Consider the following 15,221-nt stretch of genomic DNA (forward strand, 5'->3'; position numbering starts at 1 on the left):
AAACTCAATCCTCTCCTCCTCTGCCGTCGTCCTCAGATGTGCACTCTGCTGCAGTACTTCTGCGACTGCGAGCTGAGGCACCGCGTGGAGGCCATCGTGGCGTACTCTGACTCCTTCGTGGGCGAGATCCAGAGCAACCAGCGCGTGCGCTACGCCCAGCTGATGAGAGCCTTCACCATGTCAGCGGCCGAGACGGCTCGAAGGACCCGCGAGTTCCGCTCGCCACCACAAGACCAGGTACGGACAGGCTGTTAAAGAGGTGTTTTGCATTGAACTGTTCGGGAATAGCATATCTACAAGCTCTCAACCCGTTGTGATACAACCCGTTGTGTTGTAGATCAGATATTTTTGATTAGAGAAAGTATAAAATAGGGCTTTTTTTGGTAATGATAATCAAAATCTAGAGGGTAACTTGTAACTAAAGTTTTCTAATAATTGGAGTGGATTACAAGAAGTATAAAGCATTGAAAAATGAGTGAAATGTTTTCAAAAGTGATTTAAACACAGGCAGGGTTTGAGACGCTAACATGGGGTGGAAGTTCGTTCCACAGTTTGGGTGCTACAGTCTGTTGATCTATTGATACAATTTGCGCCTGTGTGTGTGTGTGTGTGTGTGTGTGCATGTGCGTCCAGGTGATTCTGCTGACCAACTTCAAGCATGGTCCAGAGGAGGATGACTGCCCCGTTCCAGAGGATACCAAGGAGACCCTGTTCAACTTCCACAATGACCTGCTGCTGCACTGCGGTGAGGACTGATGATGACCTGCTTTACTGTGTTTCTGTTCACAATGATGGCACAAAAGAAAAAGAAAATCACTGTAAAATCTTAAGTGTATTATATAGAGTTAATATAGAGTTAATTTCATCAAGCGTCCCACTAGCCAATCACATCGCGTCCTGAACAAGTTTTTCCCCTTTTGACCGGACAACAAACATTGAGGCGTTTGTGCCAGGATGTAGGCCATATCTAGGCCTGATATAGCTGCGCTTCAGTTTACTTTTTACATGTTTTCCCCTTGGTTTTTGACCGGACAAAGCCAGATGTTCCAGGAGCACGGCTCAGAAACAACCACTGCATCCAAACCAACACCCCTCCCCTCCCCTTTCTGTTGTTTAGGTATCGAAATCGAGCAGGAGGCGGAGGAGGAGGAGGTGGACACCTCTCTGAAAGGAAGGCTGCTCAGCCTGGTGGACAAGGTCAAGAAGTTCCGCAAGAAGGAAGAGCCAGAGCCGGAGCCGGAGGAGGAGCCTAAACCCAGTAAGACTAAAAGACCAATGACACTACAGCAAGAAAACTAAAAAACAAAGTGTCAGCATCACACTTCGTTCACTTGAAAACAGGACTGATTTCTCTCACACGAAGCAGTCTTGTGACGAGGTACAGTTTAATGCCCATTTAGGCCTGTCACTTTAACCATTTTTTATTTTATATTTTCGCTATTCAAAAATAGCAGATGTACAAGCTCATAGCACGGCACCACACTATGAACTTGTAGATCTGCTATTTTTGAAAAATCTTGTGCGCAAACATTTTTGCAAATCTTTGAAAATATATTTTTTTAAAGCAAACATTTGTAACTCAAATCCTTCTTTCTCCGGGTCCCTGTAACAACATTATCTTGAGATCAAGGTCCACGGTCAAATACATATAATTCTATGGGCCTTGACATTAAAAAGTTTGAGCACCACTTATATAGAAACATACGTTTTCTTCTGAAAATCATCAAGATTTAGAAGACATTTTTAGCCTCAGGTCTCACTGGGTCAAAGACGGACAAACCTGTACAATCGTCCCCCTGTCTGGACCTCCCTGCCCCCCTCTCCAGGCACCCTCCAGGAGCTGATCTCCCACACCATGATCCACTGGGCCCAGGAGTCCTTCATCCAGAACCCCGAGCTGGTGAGGATCATGTTCAGCCTGCTGCACCGGCAGTACGACGGCCTGGGAGAGCTGATCCGCGCCCTGCCCAAGGCCTACACCGTCAACGCCATCTCCGTGCAGGACACCATGGACCTGCTGGAGTGCCTGGGCTGCATCCGCTCCCTGCTCATCGTCCAGATGGGGCCCGAGGAGGAGAGGCTGATGATCCAGAGCATAGGGTCAGTGTGGTTCTGAAACATGGGCTGTGTTATAGCCCAGGTCTTTTACGACAGTGGTTCTTTAAAGGCCGCAACCCCAAAATAATCATATTTTAACTGGGGACCCCCCCCCCCCCACCCTGACGAGCACTAAGAGTTGAGGCATTACATTTTGTATAACACGGTTCTTTTGTGAAAATAGCATTGCGAGGCGTTGTGAGTATGTAGATCTGCTATTTTCACAATTTCTTCCTCTAATATTTGACAATTTGGCCAATGTTTAATTTCTTATTTTAGAGGTATTAAAAAGTCCTTAAATTGTCACTTTAGAATTGTAATTTGTACAGATACCCTCTATAGACTTAAACTTTATGTTGGTTTGTTTACTGTTGAGTGAGAAAACAATGTTGCACATTAAGTTATTGCCACGGTAAAGACTGTGTAGAAGGAAAGATTATAGACTGGGATTTAAAACATTTATGTAACCTCAACTTCCATCTTGGGTCTTACGTCTGTTCCGTGATGTCATGTTTTTATTTTATTTTCAGGAATATCATGAATAACAAGGTGTTCTACCAGCATCCCAACCTGATGCGAGCCCTGGGGATGCACGAGACGGTCATGGAGGTCATGGTCAATGTGTTGGGAGGCGGAGGGGACTCCAAGGTGACTTTAACACTCCCTTTGTCTTTATGCTGAAAGACAGCACGAAAAGCTGAGAAGGAGACAGTATAGGACAGACAGACAGTAGGCAAGCTGAGAGAAAGACCGTGTAGGAGAGACATACAGTAGCCAAGATGAGAGAAAGACTGTGTAGGGACAGACAGTAGGAACATGCGTGTGGAAATAAGTGGAGAAGAGAGCGCTTGTCTTAAAGCATCATAATGACAATGGTGAAGTAGGAAGGGGAAAATACACCCAGGTGAAATATGTATTTTCACATGTCTGTTGAATTAAAAGAAATATCATGCATGTCTTTATTGGGGAGTGTTTAAAGCCCCTTTTCCACTACAGGGCCGAACCAGACCTAGAACCAGAACTTTCCAGAACCAAGAACTTTCAAGAACCTGTGAGGTTGCGGGAACAAGTTCTGCTTAAGTTTCCATATAACCAGACTCAACCGGGAAGGTCTAGAATCGAGAGCAGCAGCGCTGTTGTCCCCGCCCATGTGTTCCCAGAATTCAAGTTTAGTAGCCTACTACCTCAAGAGCAGGACCTAAAAAAGGTTCCCGGAACATCGTCTGAAACCGGGCCGTACTCTATGGAAACAAAATCAGAACGAAAAAAATAAATACGTTCAGGTTCTAGAAAGTTCTGTCTCCACCTCGCCGTGGAAAGGGGGCTCATGTGTGTGCATTTAACTCTCAAATACCTGGAACGCGCCCGAGTCGCCTTAGATTTTAACCACTTTAACCATCATTGTATGCTTTAACTTTAGAAAAATAGCAGCGAGCTTGTAGATCTGCTATTTTTTAAAAATTGTGAAAATGTGTGCAAGTCTTTGAATATCTTTGACCCGATCTTTGACCCGACTTCTAAATCCTTCCTCTAAATCAGTGGTTCTCAAACTTTTTCATGTCAAGGACCCCCAAAATGACAGGTATTTGGCCACGGACCCCCATCTCAAAATATGTTGTCCCAGGGACCCCCCAGAAGCAAATATTTGAGTTACAAATGTTCGCTTTTAAATAGAAATATTCAAAGACTTGCAAAGAAAAATCATGATTTAAAAAGAAATAGCAGATCTACAAGCTCGCAGCGCGGCACTCGGTGCCGCGCTGTGAGCTTGTATATCTGCTATTTTTCAATGGTTAAAGTAGTCAATAATCCTAGGCCTAAATGGGTTAAAACAGACCCTTAGAGCACACACATACCAAAGATATGTAATTAAAATGAGTAAATCTCACAGTGTCATTCCCTGGCTCTTCCCCCTGCAGGAGATCCGCTTCCCCCAGATGGTGACCAACTGCTGTCGTTTCCTGTGTTACTTCTGCCGCATCAGCAGGCAGAACCAGCGCTCCATGTTCGACCACCTCAGCTACCTGCTGCAGAACAGTGGCATCGGCCTGGGTCAGTGGAGGCTCCAGAACACTCATTTAGGGCTGTCACAATTATTACATAATCGTCTAATCGTGATTTTTTTTTACATAATCGTGATTATTTTTCATAATCGTCATAATCGTTTCCATGTTGAAAAATGTTCATATATTTAAAAAAAGGTCAACAATTGTGGAAATAGCAGATCTACAAGCTCACAACGCATCGCATCGCGACGCGTTGTGAGCTTGTAGATCGGCTATTTCCACAATTTTTCGGCTATTTCCACAATTTTTTTCAATGTTATTTTTTAAGTAGTAAGTTGTCAAATATGTCAGTAATGTATTTGTATATTTATATGTGTCATATCTACCATGTACAACTTCAAAGCCTAAAAGCCAAACAGAAATGTAATTATCAACGACAAAAACACAATGAAATCGTTAATCGCCAATTATTTGAGTGACAATTAATCGTCATGTAAAATGTCATATCGTGACAGCCCTAATCCTATCCGTAGCAACTCATATTCCTAGCTAATGTCTATAAACAGAACAATTGTCCCCTTTCTTGATGTTGCTTAAAGCAGTGGTTCTCAAACATTTACATTTCAAAGGAAACCCAGTTTGATACAGTGTGCTTTTAGGTCAAGGACCCCCTTAACTCAGAGGGTGTACAAATGGAACCAAATGGATCTGTATAAAGGTCCATTTGGTTCCACTTCAACACACTCTTGATTTAAAGACCCGTAAGGGTCCATTATTGCTTTCTGACTGTCAGTTATTTAGCTGGGGACCCCCTGGAACCTCCTTAAGGACCCCTGGGGGTACCCAGACCCCACTTTTGAGAACCATTGAGTTGAGCGAATTGAGTGAATTTATGGTTATGGAATTATAAACAGAAGTTGGTTTTGACTTTGTGCTAAAATGCTGCAGGCATGCGTGGCTCCACCCCCCTGGACGTGGCTGCTGCTTCCTGCATCGACAACAACGAGCTGGCCTTGGCCCTCCAAGAGCAGGACCTGGAGAAGGTCGGAAGAAACACCTTACGCTTCTGCACCTTTTCACTATATCTCTAAGAAATGATATACATAGATAACAAGAGGAACCTGCTTTAGTGCGGTGTTACACTGACAACTTGCATATTTAAATGATTAACTGGAACGTTTAACATACTGTAGTAGTACATCGACATACTGTACAGGATTTAAGTTATACTTTGTTGCATGGATATGTCACTGGATAAATAAGAACTTTTCGTATAGTAAGTCATAAAGACATAGAGACAAGAAACATAGCGTATTTTCTTACCAACTGAACCTTCCGTTGCGTGATGGATGTTGTGCTGTAGGTGGTGACGTACCTGGCAGGCTGTGGCCTGCAGAGCTGTCCCATGCTGCTGTCCAAGGGCTACCCTGACATCAGCTGGAACCCCTGTGGAGGAGAGAAATACCTGGACTTCCTCCGCTTCGCTGTCTTTGTCAACGGTGGGTGTGTCATATCAGTCGAACGCTTTAGATTTAGTACTCACTATCCCTCCTCTGTACATGTCCAAACCATCTTAGTCTGGCCTCTCTGGCTTTATCTCCAAAACATCTGACATGCGCTGTCCCTCTAACGTACTCCTCTAATGATCCTATCCATCCTTGTTACACCCAGAGAGAACCTCAATGTCTCTACCTTGCGGTATTGATACTTTTTTACTCAAGTACACAACCAGTAAGACTCCCTAATTGGGAGATAAACGACTGTCACGTCGCATACACAAACTTTAGAAGGCAATCGTAGCCAATCAGGAGGGAGTATGGGAAATGGGACAGACATAACCTTAGAGATATTGTGTACCGCTTTTTCTGTGATTTTAGGCCAAGATCTGTAGGAGCAGTGTCCAAAAATGTGTTTAGCAAAAATCTGCCTGATGGTTAGAAGAGAAGAAGAGGGCCATGTGAGAAATCAGGGGCGGAGGTTGTGATTTGCCATCCAAGGAGTGTGTGTGCAAAGTTTGGCATCGATAGGGCCAACGGTGGTGGAGATAAGAGTAGGGGCAAAAGTGTGACGTGACGTGGCGGACAGACAGACAGACACCCTTTTCATAGTAACTTGCGACCGTCAGGTTACAATAATGTGAGCACTTCTTCCACCACTGCTGACACCTGCACCCTCCTCCTCACAGGGGAGAGCGTGGAGGAGAACGCCAACGTGGTGGTCCGTCTGCTCATCCGCCGTCCTGAGTGCTTTGGCCCCGCCCTCCGAGGAGAGGGCGGCAACGGTCTGCTGGCCGCCATCGAGGAGGCCATCAAGATCTCCGAGGACCCCGCCAGGGACGGACCCACCGTCAAGAAGGACAGACGCTTCATGTAAGTAAACATGCTGAGGAGATGAACTGGGAAATCCTATCGTCTGTGAATGTTGCACAAGTAGCTCTGCTTTTTTGAAGGAGGGTTGGTCCCTTTTGGTTGATGAAATCCGAGTGAGTTTTTCTCGTGTTCCTGGTTGCCAGGTTTGGCGGTGAGGGACAGCAGGAAGAGAACCGCATTCACCTGGGAAACGCCATCATGTCGTTCTACTCTGCCCTCATCGATCTGCTGGGCCGCTGTGCCCCTGAGATGCATGTGAGTATACATGGCTCTCTGTTCATGTTATGAACCACTTTCAACCGGGTGTCCCTATTTTGGGCATATCATTATAGATGAACATGTAAATATATAGCAGATCCTACAATTTCACAACACGATGCGTTGTGAGCTTGTAGATTGAGACTAGGGGTTTGAGGATTCTAATTCCTAGTCTCCACAGTGAAGTAATAGCCAATACAATTGCTAGATAGCTTTGAGCTCCTTATACAACTTGAATCAAGACTTCATAAGCTCCGACACCTAATAATTTACACATTAAGCACTGGGCTTTGATGTCTATTTGTTTACATGCCTGATGTGGGATCTTGTTTACTAGACAAGGGATTGGGGAGTCAGAGGGAGCAGGCAAACAGTTCCAAACAGTTTTTAAATGTGCTTTGCATACTATTAAACATCAAGCAAAGAAAACACATTATAAAATGACATTAGGATACAATACAAAAAAAGCGGGCAACATATCTCACATTGCTGCTTTGAGGATGGTAGAAGCCTCTGATGATGACCTGAAATGTTCTCCTTCCACAGCTGATCCAAGCGGGTAAGGGTGAAGCACTGAGGATCCGAGCCATCCTGAGGTCTCTGGTGCCCATCGAGGACCTGGTGGGAGTCATCAGCCTGCCCGTGCAGATTCCCACCTTTGGAAAAGGTATTCAGAAAGCATATTGGGGAATTTAGCAGATACGCTTTTGCCTTATTTTTGCTGCCGCTCTTATCCAGAGTAAATGTACCGTAAAACTCTGGAACACTTTCAAGCTGGGGTACAGCAGTGTTTCTCAAACTTTTACATTTCAAGGTCTCCCCTTAACTCTGACAGTATGCAAATGGAACCAAATGCATTTGGTTCCATTCGCATACTGTCAGAGTTACACACTTGTATGGGTCAATTTAGACATAAAGGAACCCACAGAAAGTCCATGGAATCCACTTTGAGAACCACTGGTGTACAGCAACATGTACAGCATACGGTATAGCATACTATACATCACTTGATGTGCTGGATGATGGGTGTCTAACAACATGTTGAATGGTGTGCATGTCCGCAGAAACCCAGATCATTGAGCCCAAGATGTCGGCCAGCTTCGTGCCGGACCACAAGGCCTCCATGGTGCTTTTCCTGGACAGAGTTTACGGTATCGAGAACCAGGACTTCCTGCTTCACGTGCTGGAGGTGGGCTTCCTGCCGGACATGAGGGCTGCCGCCTCCCTGGACACGGTAAGCAAGCCTACGAGCAGTAACAATTAGGGCTGTCACAATTACTACATAATCGTCTAATCGTGATTTTTGGACATAATCGTGATTATTTTTCATAATCGTCATAATCGTTTCCATGTTGAAAAATGTTCATATATTTTAAAAAAAAGGTCAAAAATAGTGGAAATTGCCGATCTACAAGCTCACAACGCGTCGCATCGCGGCGCGTTGTGAGCTTGTAGATCGGCTATTTCCACTATCAATGTTCTTTTTTAAGTATAAAGTTGTCAAATATGTCAGTAATTTCTTTGTATATTTAGGTTATGTGTCATATCTACCATGTACAACTTCAAAGCCTAAAAGCCAAACAGAAATGTAATTATCAACGACAAAAACACAATTAAATCGTTAATCGCCAATTATTTGAGTGACAATTAATCGTCATGTAAAATGTGAAATGTCATATCGTGACAGCCCTAGTAACAATGGCGGTCAAGAGGTGCGCGCACATCCGCTTGTCTGCTATTTCAACAGCTGCTAGATCAGAATGAATAATAATGTCGAGAGAGAGAAGGTCTGTGTTATATACTGAATGTGAATTGAAATAATAAGATGCGCTGCACTGAACTAGCCGTGAGGGGCTCTAGTGAGTCCAGGTGTGTAGTGTGTACCAGGTGAAGAAAAGCGGAAGTAAACTGTTGAACTTGATGGCATGAAGCTGGTGTCCTTGTGTCCTTCTTTGCTACTAACCTTTACGAGAATACAAAATATTTGGCGACGAGGATGGCTGTATCATCTGCTGTACATCTACCTGCACTGTTCCTGCCCTGCCCGGGTCAACCTTCCTTTCCATTTGAAACGTGGATGAAGATTTTCGACAATTACATGCTTGTCATTCATGCGGAAGGGGACGCCTGGCCGGACAAACGAAGGCGTGCTACTCTACTCCATTGCCTAGGCGCAGAAGGCCAAAGGATTTTCTACAGTATTCCTGAAACAGGTACCACCTATGATCATGCCGTAGCTGCATTAAAAAAGCACTTTACGCCGACAGTAAATGTTGTGGTGGAGCGCCACAAGTTCCGACAGAGGGCGCAGCTGCCACACGAGTCGATTACGGATTACGTGTCTGCACTACGAGAACTACTTGCAACCTGTGAGTTCGGTGACAAAGCCAACGAAATGATGAGAGATCAACTGATTGAGAAGGCATCGTGCCCAAGAGTTAGGGAAAGACTCTTAATGCATACTGATGGAGTGCTCACGGTGGATAAGGCCATTACGCTGGCATGCCAAATTGAATCTGCTAGGGCGCATGCTCAGTCTCTCGATGCCCACCCGACACTGCCAGTACAGGCGGTGAAATCAAAACCATTCCGTGCACAGAAAAGACGTGAGGGGAGAACAGAAAATAAAGGAAAGGAGTCAAGCCGCTCCTCCTGCTACCGGTGTGGATCCGGTGATCACCTCGCTAATTCTCCAGGATGCCCTGCAGCGAAGGTGACATGCAAACAGTGCAACAAAAAAGGGCATTACGCACGGGTATGCCGCTCCTCCAAAAAGGAGACAGTTCAGGAGGTGGAGAATGAGCTTCCAGAACTTACAATCCTTTATTTACAGGATGAGTCGGAGCGAAAGGACAGAATCCTGTGCCGAGTCACAATACATACAAAAGAGTCCACTCCGTACGCTGTCGACCTAGTGGTGGACACTGGCTCATCTGCTTCCATCATACCCCGTCAAATGTACCTTGACCACTTCTGCTGTACCCCTCTCGTTGCACCACCTGCTCAGCTACTGACCTACTCCAAATCCAAAATACAGTCCCTTGGATGTCTGCCAGCTACTGTGCACCATGATGGCAATACAGCGCCTGCCCAAATCTACGTTGTCAAAGCAGGGACGCCTTTACTGGGCATGGACTTGTTTATGGCACTCGACCTACGTGTGGTTGGCAACAAGGTGATTACTAAAGACATGCCGCCTCCGGGCGCTCCTGTCCGCCAAGTAGCAACTGCACCTCCTACACTGGGGCGCGCAAAGGCTTTTGTGCACCGCGTAAAAGTGAAGGATGGAGTCACTCCTGTACAACAAAAAATACGCAGGCTACCCTACTCCGTCAAAGAAGACGTGACCAACGAATTGGATCGTTTACAGACACAAGGTGTCATTGAAAAGATTGATGCGTCTCCGTGGGTTTCACCCATTGTGGTAACACAGAAGAAAACAGGCAGCATACGAATGTGTGTTGATCTACGTGAGCCTAACAAGGCTATTGTCATTGACTGTTACCCTCTCCCTCACATGGAGGACCTGTTTTCTGAACTACGGGGGTCTAAAGTATTCTCCACAATAGACCTTGCCACAGCATACTACCAAGTGCCTCTCCACGAAGACAGCCGTGACATGACAGCGTTCATTACGCACGAGGGATTATTCAGATTCTGCCGTGTCCCATACGGACTGGCATCGGCTCCTTCTGCTTTTCAAAAAATGATGGCAACAATCCTGAAAGGCTTGCCTGGCGTACAGGCCTACTTGGATGACTTGATTATCTACGGAAAAGATGTCGAGTCGCACAACCGCCATCTGAGAGCCGTTCTTGCAGCCTTGAAAGACGCAGGACTACAGCTGAATAAAGACAAGTGCCACTTCAACAAGAAAAGCCTACGTTTCCTCGGGCACGTCATCACAGCGGAGGGACTGCTGCCCGATGACGGCCACGTGAGTGCTATTCTCAAAGCACCTGCTCCAAAAGATGCTACTACGCTACGTTCTTTCCTTGGACTGACGTCATGGTACTCAAAGTTTGTGCCACACTACTCCTCCCTTGTAGAGGGAATGCGCGCGTGTCTGAGGGGTGAACAGGACTTTGAATGGACTGATGCTGCCCAACACGCGTTTGAGCAGGTCAAGAAACTAATTGTGAACAGTACTGCTTTAGCCATGTTTGACCCAGCTCTCCCAACCGTTGTCTCCACGGATGCCTCCGACTACGGGCTGGGTGCTGTTCTTGCCCAAATTCACCCTGATCAAACAGAGCGCACAGTTGCGTTTGCCTCACGATCACTCTCAGCCGCAGAGCGGAAATATTCAATTGTGGAAAAAGAAGCTCTTGCGTGCGTGTGGGCCGCGGAGAGATGGAGAACGTTTCTCTGGGGCACTCATTTCATTTTACGCACAGATCACCAGGCTCTTACCACTCTCCTCGCTACAAAGGGGCTAGGGCGCGCTGGCATGCGCGTAGCGAGGTGGTCGGCTCGTTTGCTGTGTTTCAACTATGACATTACCTACCGTCCAGGAGCACAGAATGTGACAGCTGATTGCCTATCTCGCCTCCCGTTGCCCTGCTGTGAGGATGATGAAACTGAACCGGATCTAGTCGCCTACATAACCACTGATCTACACGCTATCTCTGCATCTGACTTTACTGCTGCATGCGCTGCGTGCCCAGAGCTGTGCGCACTCAAGGCACAAATACAAAAGAGATGGCCCCCTTCTAAGAAAGCTGTTCATCCCCAGCTGGCCCCATACTACTCCATCAGAAATGAACTGTCAGTACATGGCGAGCTTGTCTACCGGGGCCCGTATCGCCTCATTGTTCCTGTCGCACTCCGACAGCCCATCGTTGCATTGGCTCATGAGAGTCACCAGGGAATAGTGCGCACTAAACAGCGCCTACGTGATCTCTACTGGTGGCCCTGCATGTACGCCTGTGTGCAAGCTGCCATCTCCTCCTGCCTTACATGCCAGCTGACGGACAAAAGTACAAAAACACACGTTGCCCCACTGCAGCCGGTTCCGTTTCCAGACGGGCCGTGGCAGAAACTGGGAATTGATATCTGTGGACCGTTCGAAACAGCGCCGCCGGACTGCCGTTACGCACTGACCTTGGTTGACTACTACAGTAAGTGGCCTGAGGTCGCTTTTACGCCAACCATTACTACTAATGCTGTTATTCAGTTCCTGACTACTGTGTTTAGCAAGCATGGAAATTGCCTGGACTTGGTCAGTGATAACGGGGCCCAGTTCACTGCTGCTGCTTTCACCGCGTTCCTTAATGAGAGGGACATTACGCACAGCAAAGCTTCAGTGTATTATCCGCAAGCTAACGGTGCCGTGGAACGCTGGAACCGCGTTCTTAAGGACTGTATTCAGTGCGCTAATCAGGAACGGAAGCCATGGAAAATCTACGTGTTTGACTTTCTACAGAACTACAGAGCGACACCACATGCAACAACTGGTGTTTCACCGTTTGAGCTCTTGCACGGACGCAAGATGCGCACCAAACTGAACAGTGTGTTGGTGGAGCCAACTCCGCCTCCCGTGGACACAGAGGTGCGCGCGCGCGTCCTCGCTAGTCAACAAAAGTCAAAGGAGTACACTGATGACAGACGCCGGGCCAAGCAGTCGTCCTTCAAAGAGGGGGACATGGTTCGTGTCAAAAATCCACTACATGTGATGAAAGGAAATCCAAAATTCGGAAAGCCTACCAAGATAATGAAAAAGACTGGACAGAACACATACATCCTTGAGGATGGAAGAAAGTGGAATGCAATCCACCTGTCACTTTTCCCTGACAGCGCTGCTCCAGGTGACATCACCCAACCTGTATCACCTGCACCTCCCAACAGCGCTGCACTAGCTGATGATCCACTCCCTGTACCTGGGCCCATAGTAAGAGCACAAACACAGCCAAATGATAATCCCCAGGGCAGACCTCAGAGGGTGAGAAACAAGCCACTATGGCTCAAGGACTGTGTGCCTTAGAGACTGTGAACACAGAGTACACTTTGATTGCATGCTTGTGATAACATGGTCGTTATTTGTTCTGAGAAAAAGAAGAAAAAAAATGACATGTTGATAAGAAGTGTACCAAGGAAGAATTGATTTGTTTGGTTAAGACTGTGCCAGTGATTGCTCACTTGTGTTTGAAAAAAAGAAAAGGTTTAATATTTTGCTGCATGCTATTTGAAATTGAATTGAATATTTTGATATGCCATACTATTACATTTTCACAATGATTCTTACCCTGCATAGCTGTTTGGAATATTTGAAGCTATTTTGAATTGAGTGATGCTTTACTCTTAAAAAGGGGGAAGATGTTATATACTGAATGTGAATTGAAATAATAAGATGCGCTGCACTGAACTAGCCGTGAGGGGCTCTAGTGAGTCCAGGTGTGTAGTGTGTACCAGGTGAAGAAAAGCGGAAGTAAACTGTTGAACTTGATGGCATGAAGCTGGTGTCCTTGTGTCCTTCTTTGCTACTAACCTTTACGAGAATACAACAGTCTGCATACAACGTTTCGGCCTCTACAGCCTATGCCAAGAGTGTACCTGATGAACGCTGTAATACAGCTGCACGAGCACTAAAAGTTGAGGCATTACCTTTTGTATAATACAGTTCAATAGTGAAAATAGCAGATCTACATGTTCACACCGCCTCGCAACGCAAGGCATTGTGAGCATATAGATCGTCTATTTTCACAATTTCTGCCTCTAATATTTGACAATTTAGCCAATGTTTAATTTGTCATTTCAGAGGTGTTAAAAGTTCCTTAAATTTTTTTTTTAACTATGGTGAAGGAATCAGTATCATTAAATCTATTGTATATGTTTTGTTATTTATTTGTTGCCTTTTGTTCTGGATGCAGTCGTTTGGATATTCCTTATGGTTCCTAAATCCAGACCAGATTTGAATTCCTCTCTCTTACCCCTCTCTGTTCCCTTCTCTCTTACCCCTCCTCGCCAACAGGTGGCGTTCAGCACCACGGAGATGGCGTTGGCGCTGAACCGTTACCTGTGTTCCGCCGTGCTCCCTCTGTGCACCAAGTGCGCGCCGCTGTTCGCTGGCACGGAGCACCGCGCCATCATGATCGACTCCATGCTGCACACCATCTACCGGCTGTCCCGCGGCCGAGCCCTCACCAAGGCCCAGAGGGACGTCATCGAGGAGTGTCTCATGTCCCTCTGCAAGTCAGTTCATGTCCTCTGTTTGCCCCCTCTTGTGTTTGAATGTCGTCATAAATTAGTCCAAAATGCCGTACAATGGAGCTAAATTATAGGGTGATCTGATTGCCGTTACACTGTAAATCAAGGCCTCCCAAACTTTAAACTAATAATATGACATTTTCATAACGTGTTTCCGGTCTTACTGTTACTTTATGTTCAGAGCCTATCAGCTCTCCAGATTTGACTGTGTCGTGTTGTTGCCCAGCCCAGTTTATATATCGGAGATGGACGATCTACAAACTCATTATTTTTTACCTTGTGTAGAAAAATATGCATTAATGCCCTGACAAATATGCATTCAATGCATTATTTTTTTAAAGCCCAGATGAAACGGCATGACATGAGAGCATCTACATCTCAAAATTCTGCATAGGCATTTGATGGGATCTAAAAGGGTTAAAAAGGCATTCATTTAATCTGAAGTTTCATATTTTCGCGAATGTGTTTTCTTGTAAACGTGAATGTTAACGGTGCGTGCACGTCTCCAGGTACCTGCGTCCCTCCATGCTGCAGCACCTGCTCAGAAGGCTGGTGTTTGACGTGCCCATCCTCAACGAGTTCGCCAAGATGCCTCTGAAGGTTGGACTGTTAACATTATTAGTTTGATTTGAGATGTATGGGATCAGGGACGTGCTGGGCCCCTGATTCAGCCCGGGAAAAAGAGTTGGAGAGGCCCTCATTGCGCGCTATAGAGAGAGATCTCTCTCTATAGTCCAAAACCGTCTGTTTTGTATTTATCATTTAAAAAATGATTTAAACGAGGCGTTGTGTGCTTGTAGATCTGCTGTTTTCACTACTTTTGTGCAAACAGTTTAATTTTTACTTTTGTGCAAACAGTTTAATTTTTTCCTAATGGCCCGGCCTGGACCGGCCGAGAATGAACCAGCCGTTCGGGAGTTGTCCCGCTTTTCCCAATGGCCAGCACGTCCCTGTATGGGATAGGAAAATATGAAAATTGTTATTTCTGATAATATTGCGATAATCAAAATATACCTAAAACTTAAAATGGCACTTTTTAACCTCTTTAACCCCTTCTTGGAAGAACGTTTGCCAAAAAATAGTCAAGCTCCGCTGTGAGCTTGTAGATCTGCTTTTTTTGACAAATTGATTTCCATTTTATCAAGTACACAGCGGTATTGAATTTGCAGCTCAACGAAAGCAAATTCTTCCTGGTATTATGGTGGAGGACAGTTTTACAATAAATCTAAATCTCCATTACGATTATTGTGAGTGTATCTTAACACATATGGTGCCAACCCCGAGT

The 15,221-nt window shown here is 45.7% G+C and overlaps 1 protein-coding gene across 1 annotated transcript in view; it reads left to right on the plus strand.

Moving 5' to 3' along the window:
- Positions 1 to 15,221, plus strand: part of ryr1b (ryanodine receptor 1b (skeletal)) — a gene marked incomplete at both ends in the record, with an annotated part of 160,502 nt that overhangs the window by 63,280 nt on the left and 82,001 nt on the right. Inside the window, 14 exons of the mRNA XM_080730859.1 lie at positions 37 to 237; positions 634 to 745; positions 1,118 to 1,258; positions 1,827 to 2,100; positions 2,628 to 2,745; positions 4,017 to 4,149; positions 5,052 to 5,146; positions 5,467 to 5,602; positions 6,289 to 6,472; positions 6,616 to 6,727; positions 7,277 to 7,397; positions 7,795 to 7,964; positions 13,701 to 13,921; positions 14,446 to 14,536. Of these exons, the coding sequence (XP_080586985.1) occupies positions 37 to 237; positions 634 to 745; positions 1,118 to 1,258; positions 1,827 to 2,100; positions 2,628 to 2,745; positions 4,017 to 4,149; positions 5,052 to 5,146; positions 5,467 to 5,602; positions 6,289 to 6,472; positions 6,616 to 6,727; positions 7,277 to 7,397; positions 7,795 to 7,964; positions 13,701 to 13,921; positions 14,446 to 14,536 (2,109 nt within the window). The remainder of the gene's footprint in view (positions 1 to 36; positions 238 to 633; positions 746 to 1,117; positions 1,259 to 1,826; positions 2,101 to 2,627; positions 2,746 to 4,016; positions 4,150 to 5,051; positions 5,147 to 5,466; positions 5,603 to 6,288; positions 6,473 to 6,615; positions 6,728 to 7,276; positions 7,398 to 7,794; positions 7,965 to 13,700; positions 13,922 to 14,445; positions 14,537 to 15,221) is intronic.

Source organism: Nannobrachium achirus (assembly GCF_963921795.1).
Source record: "Nannobrachium achirus genome assembly, chromosome: 8".
NCBI classification, from domain to species: domain Eukaryota; kingdom Metazoa; phylum Chordata; class Actinopteri; order Myctophiformes; family Myctophidae; genus Nannobrachium; species Nannobrachium achirus.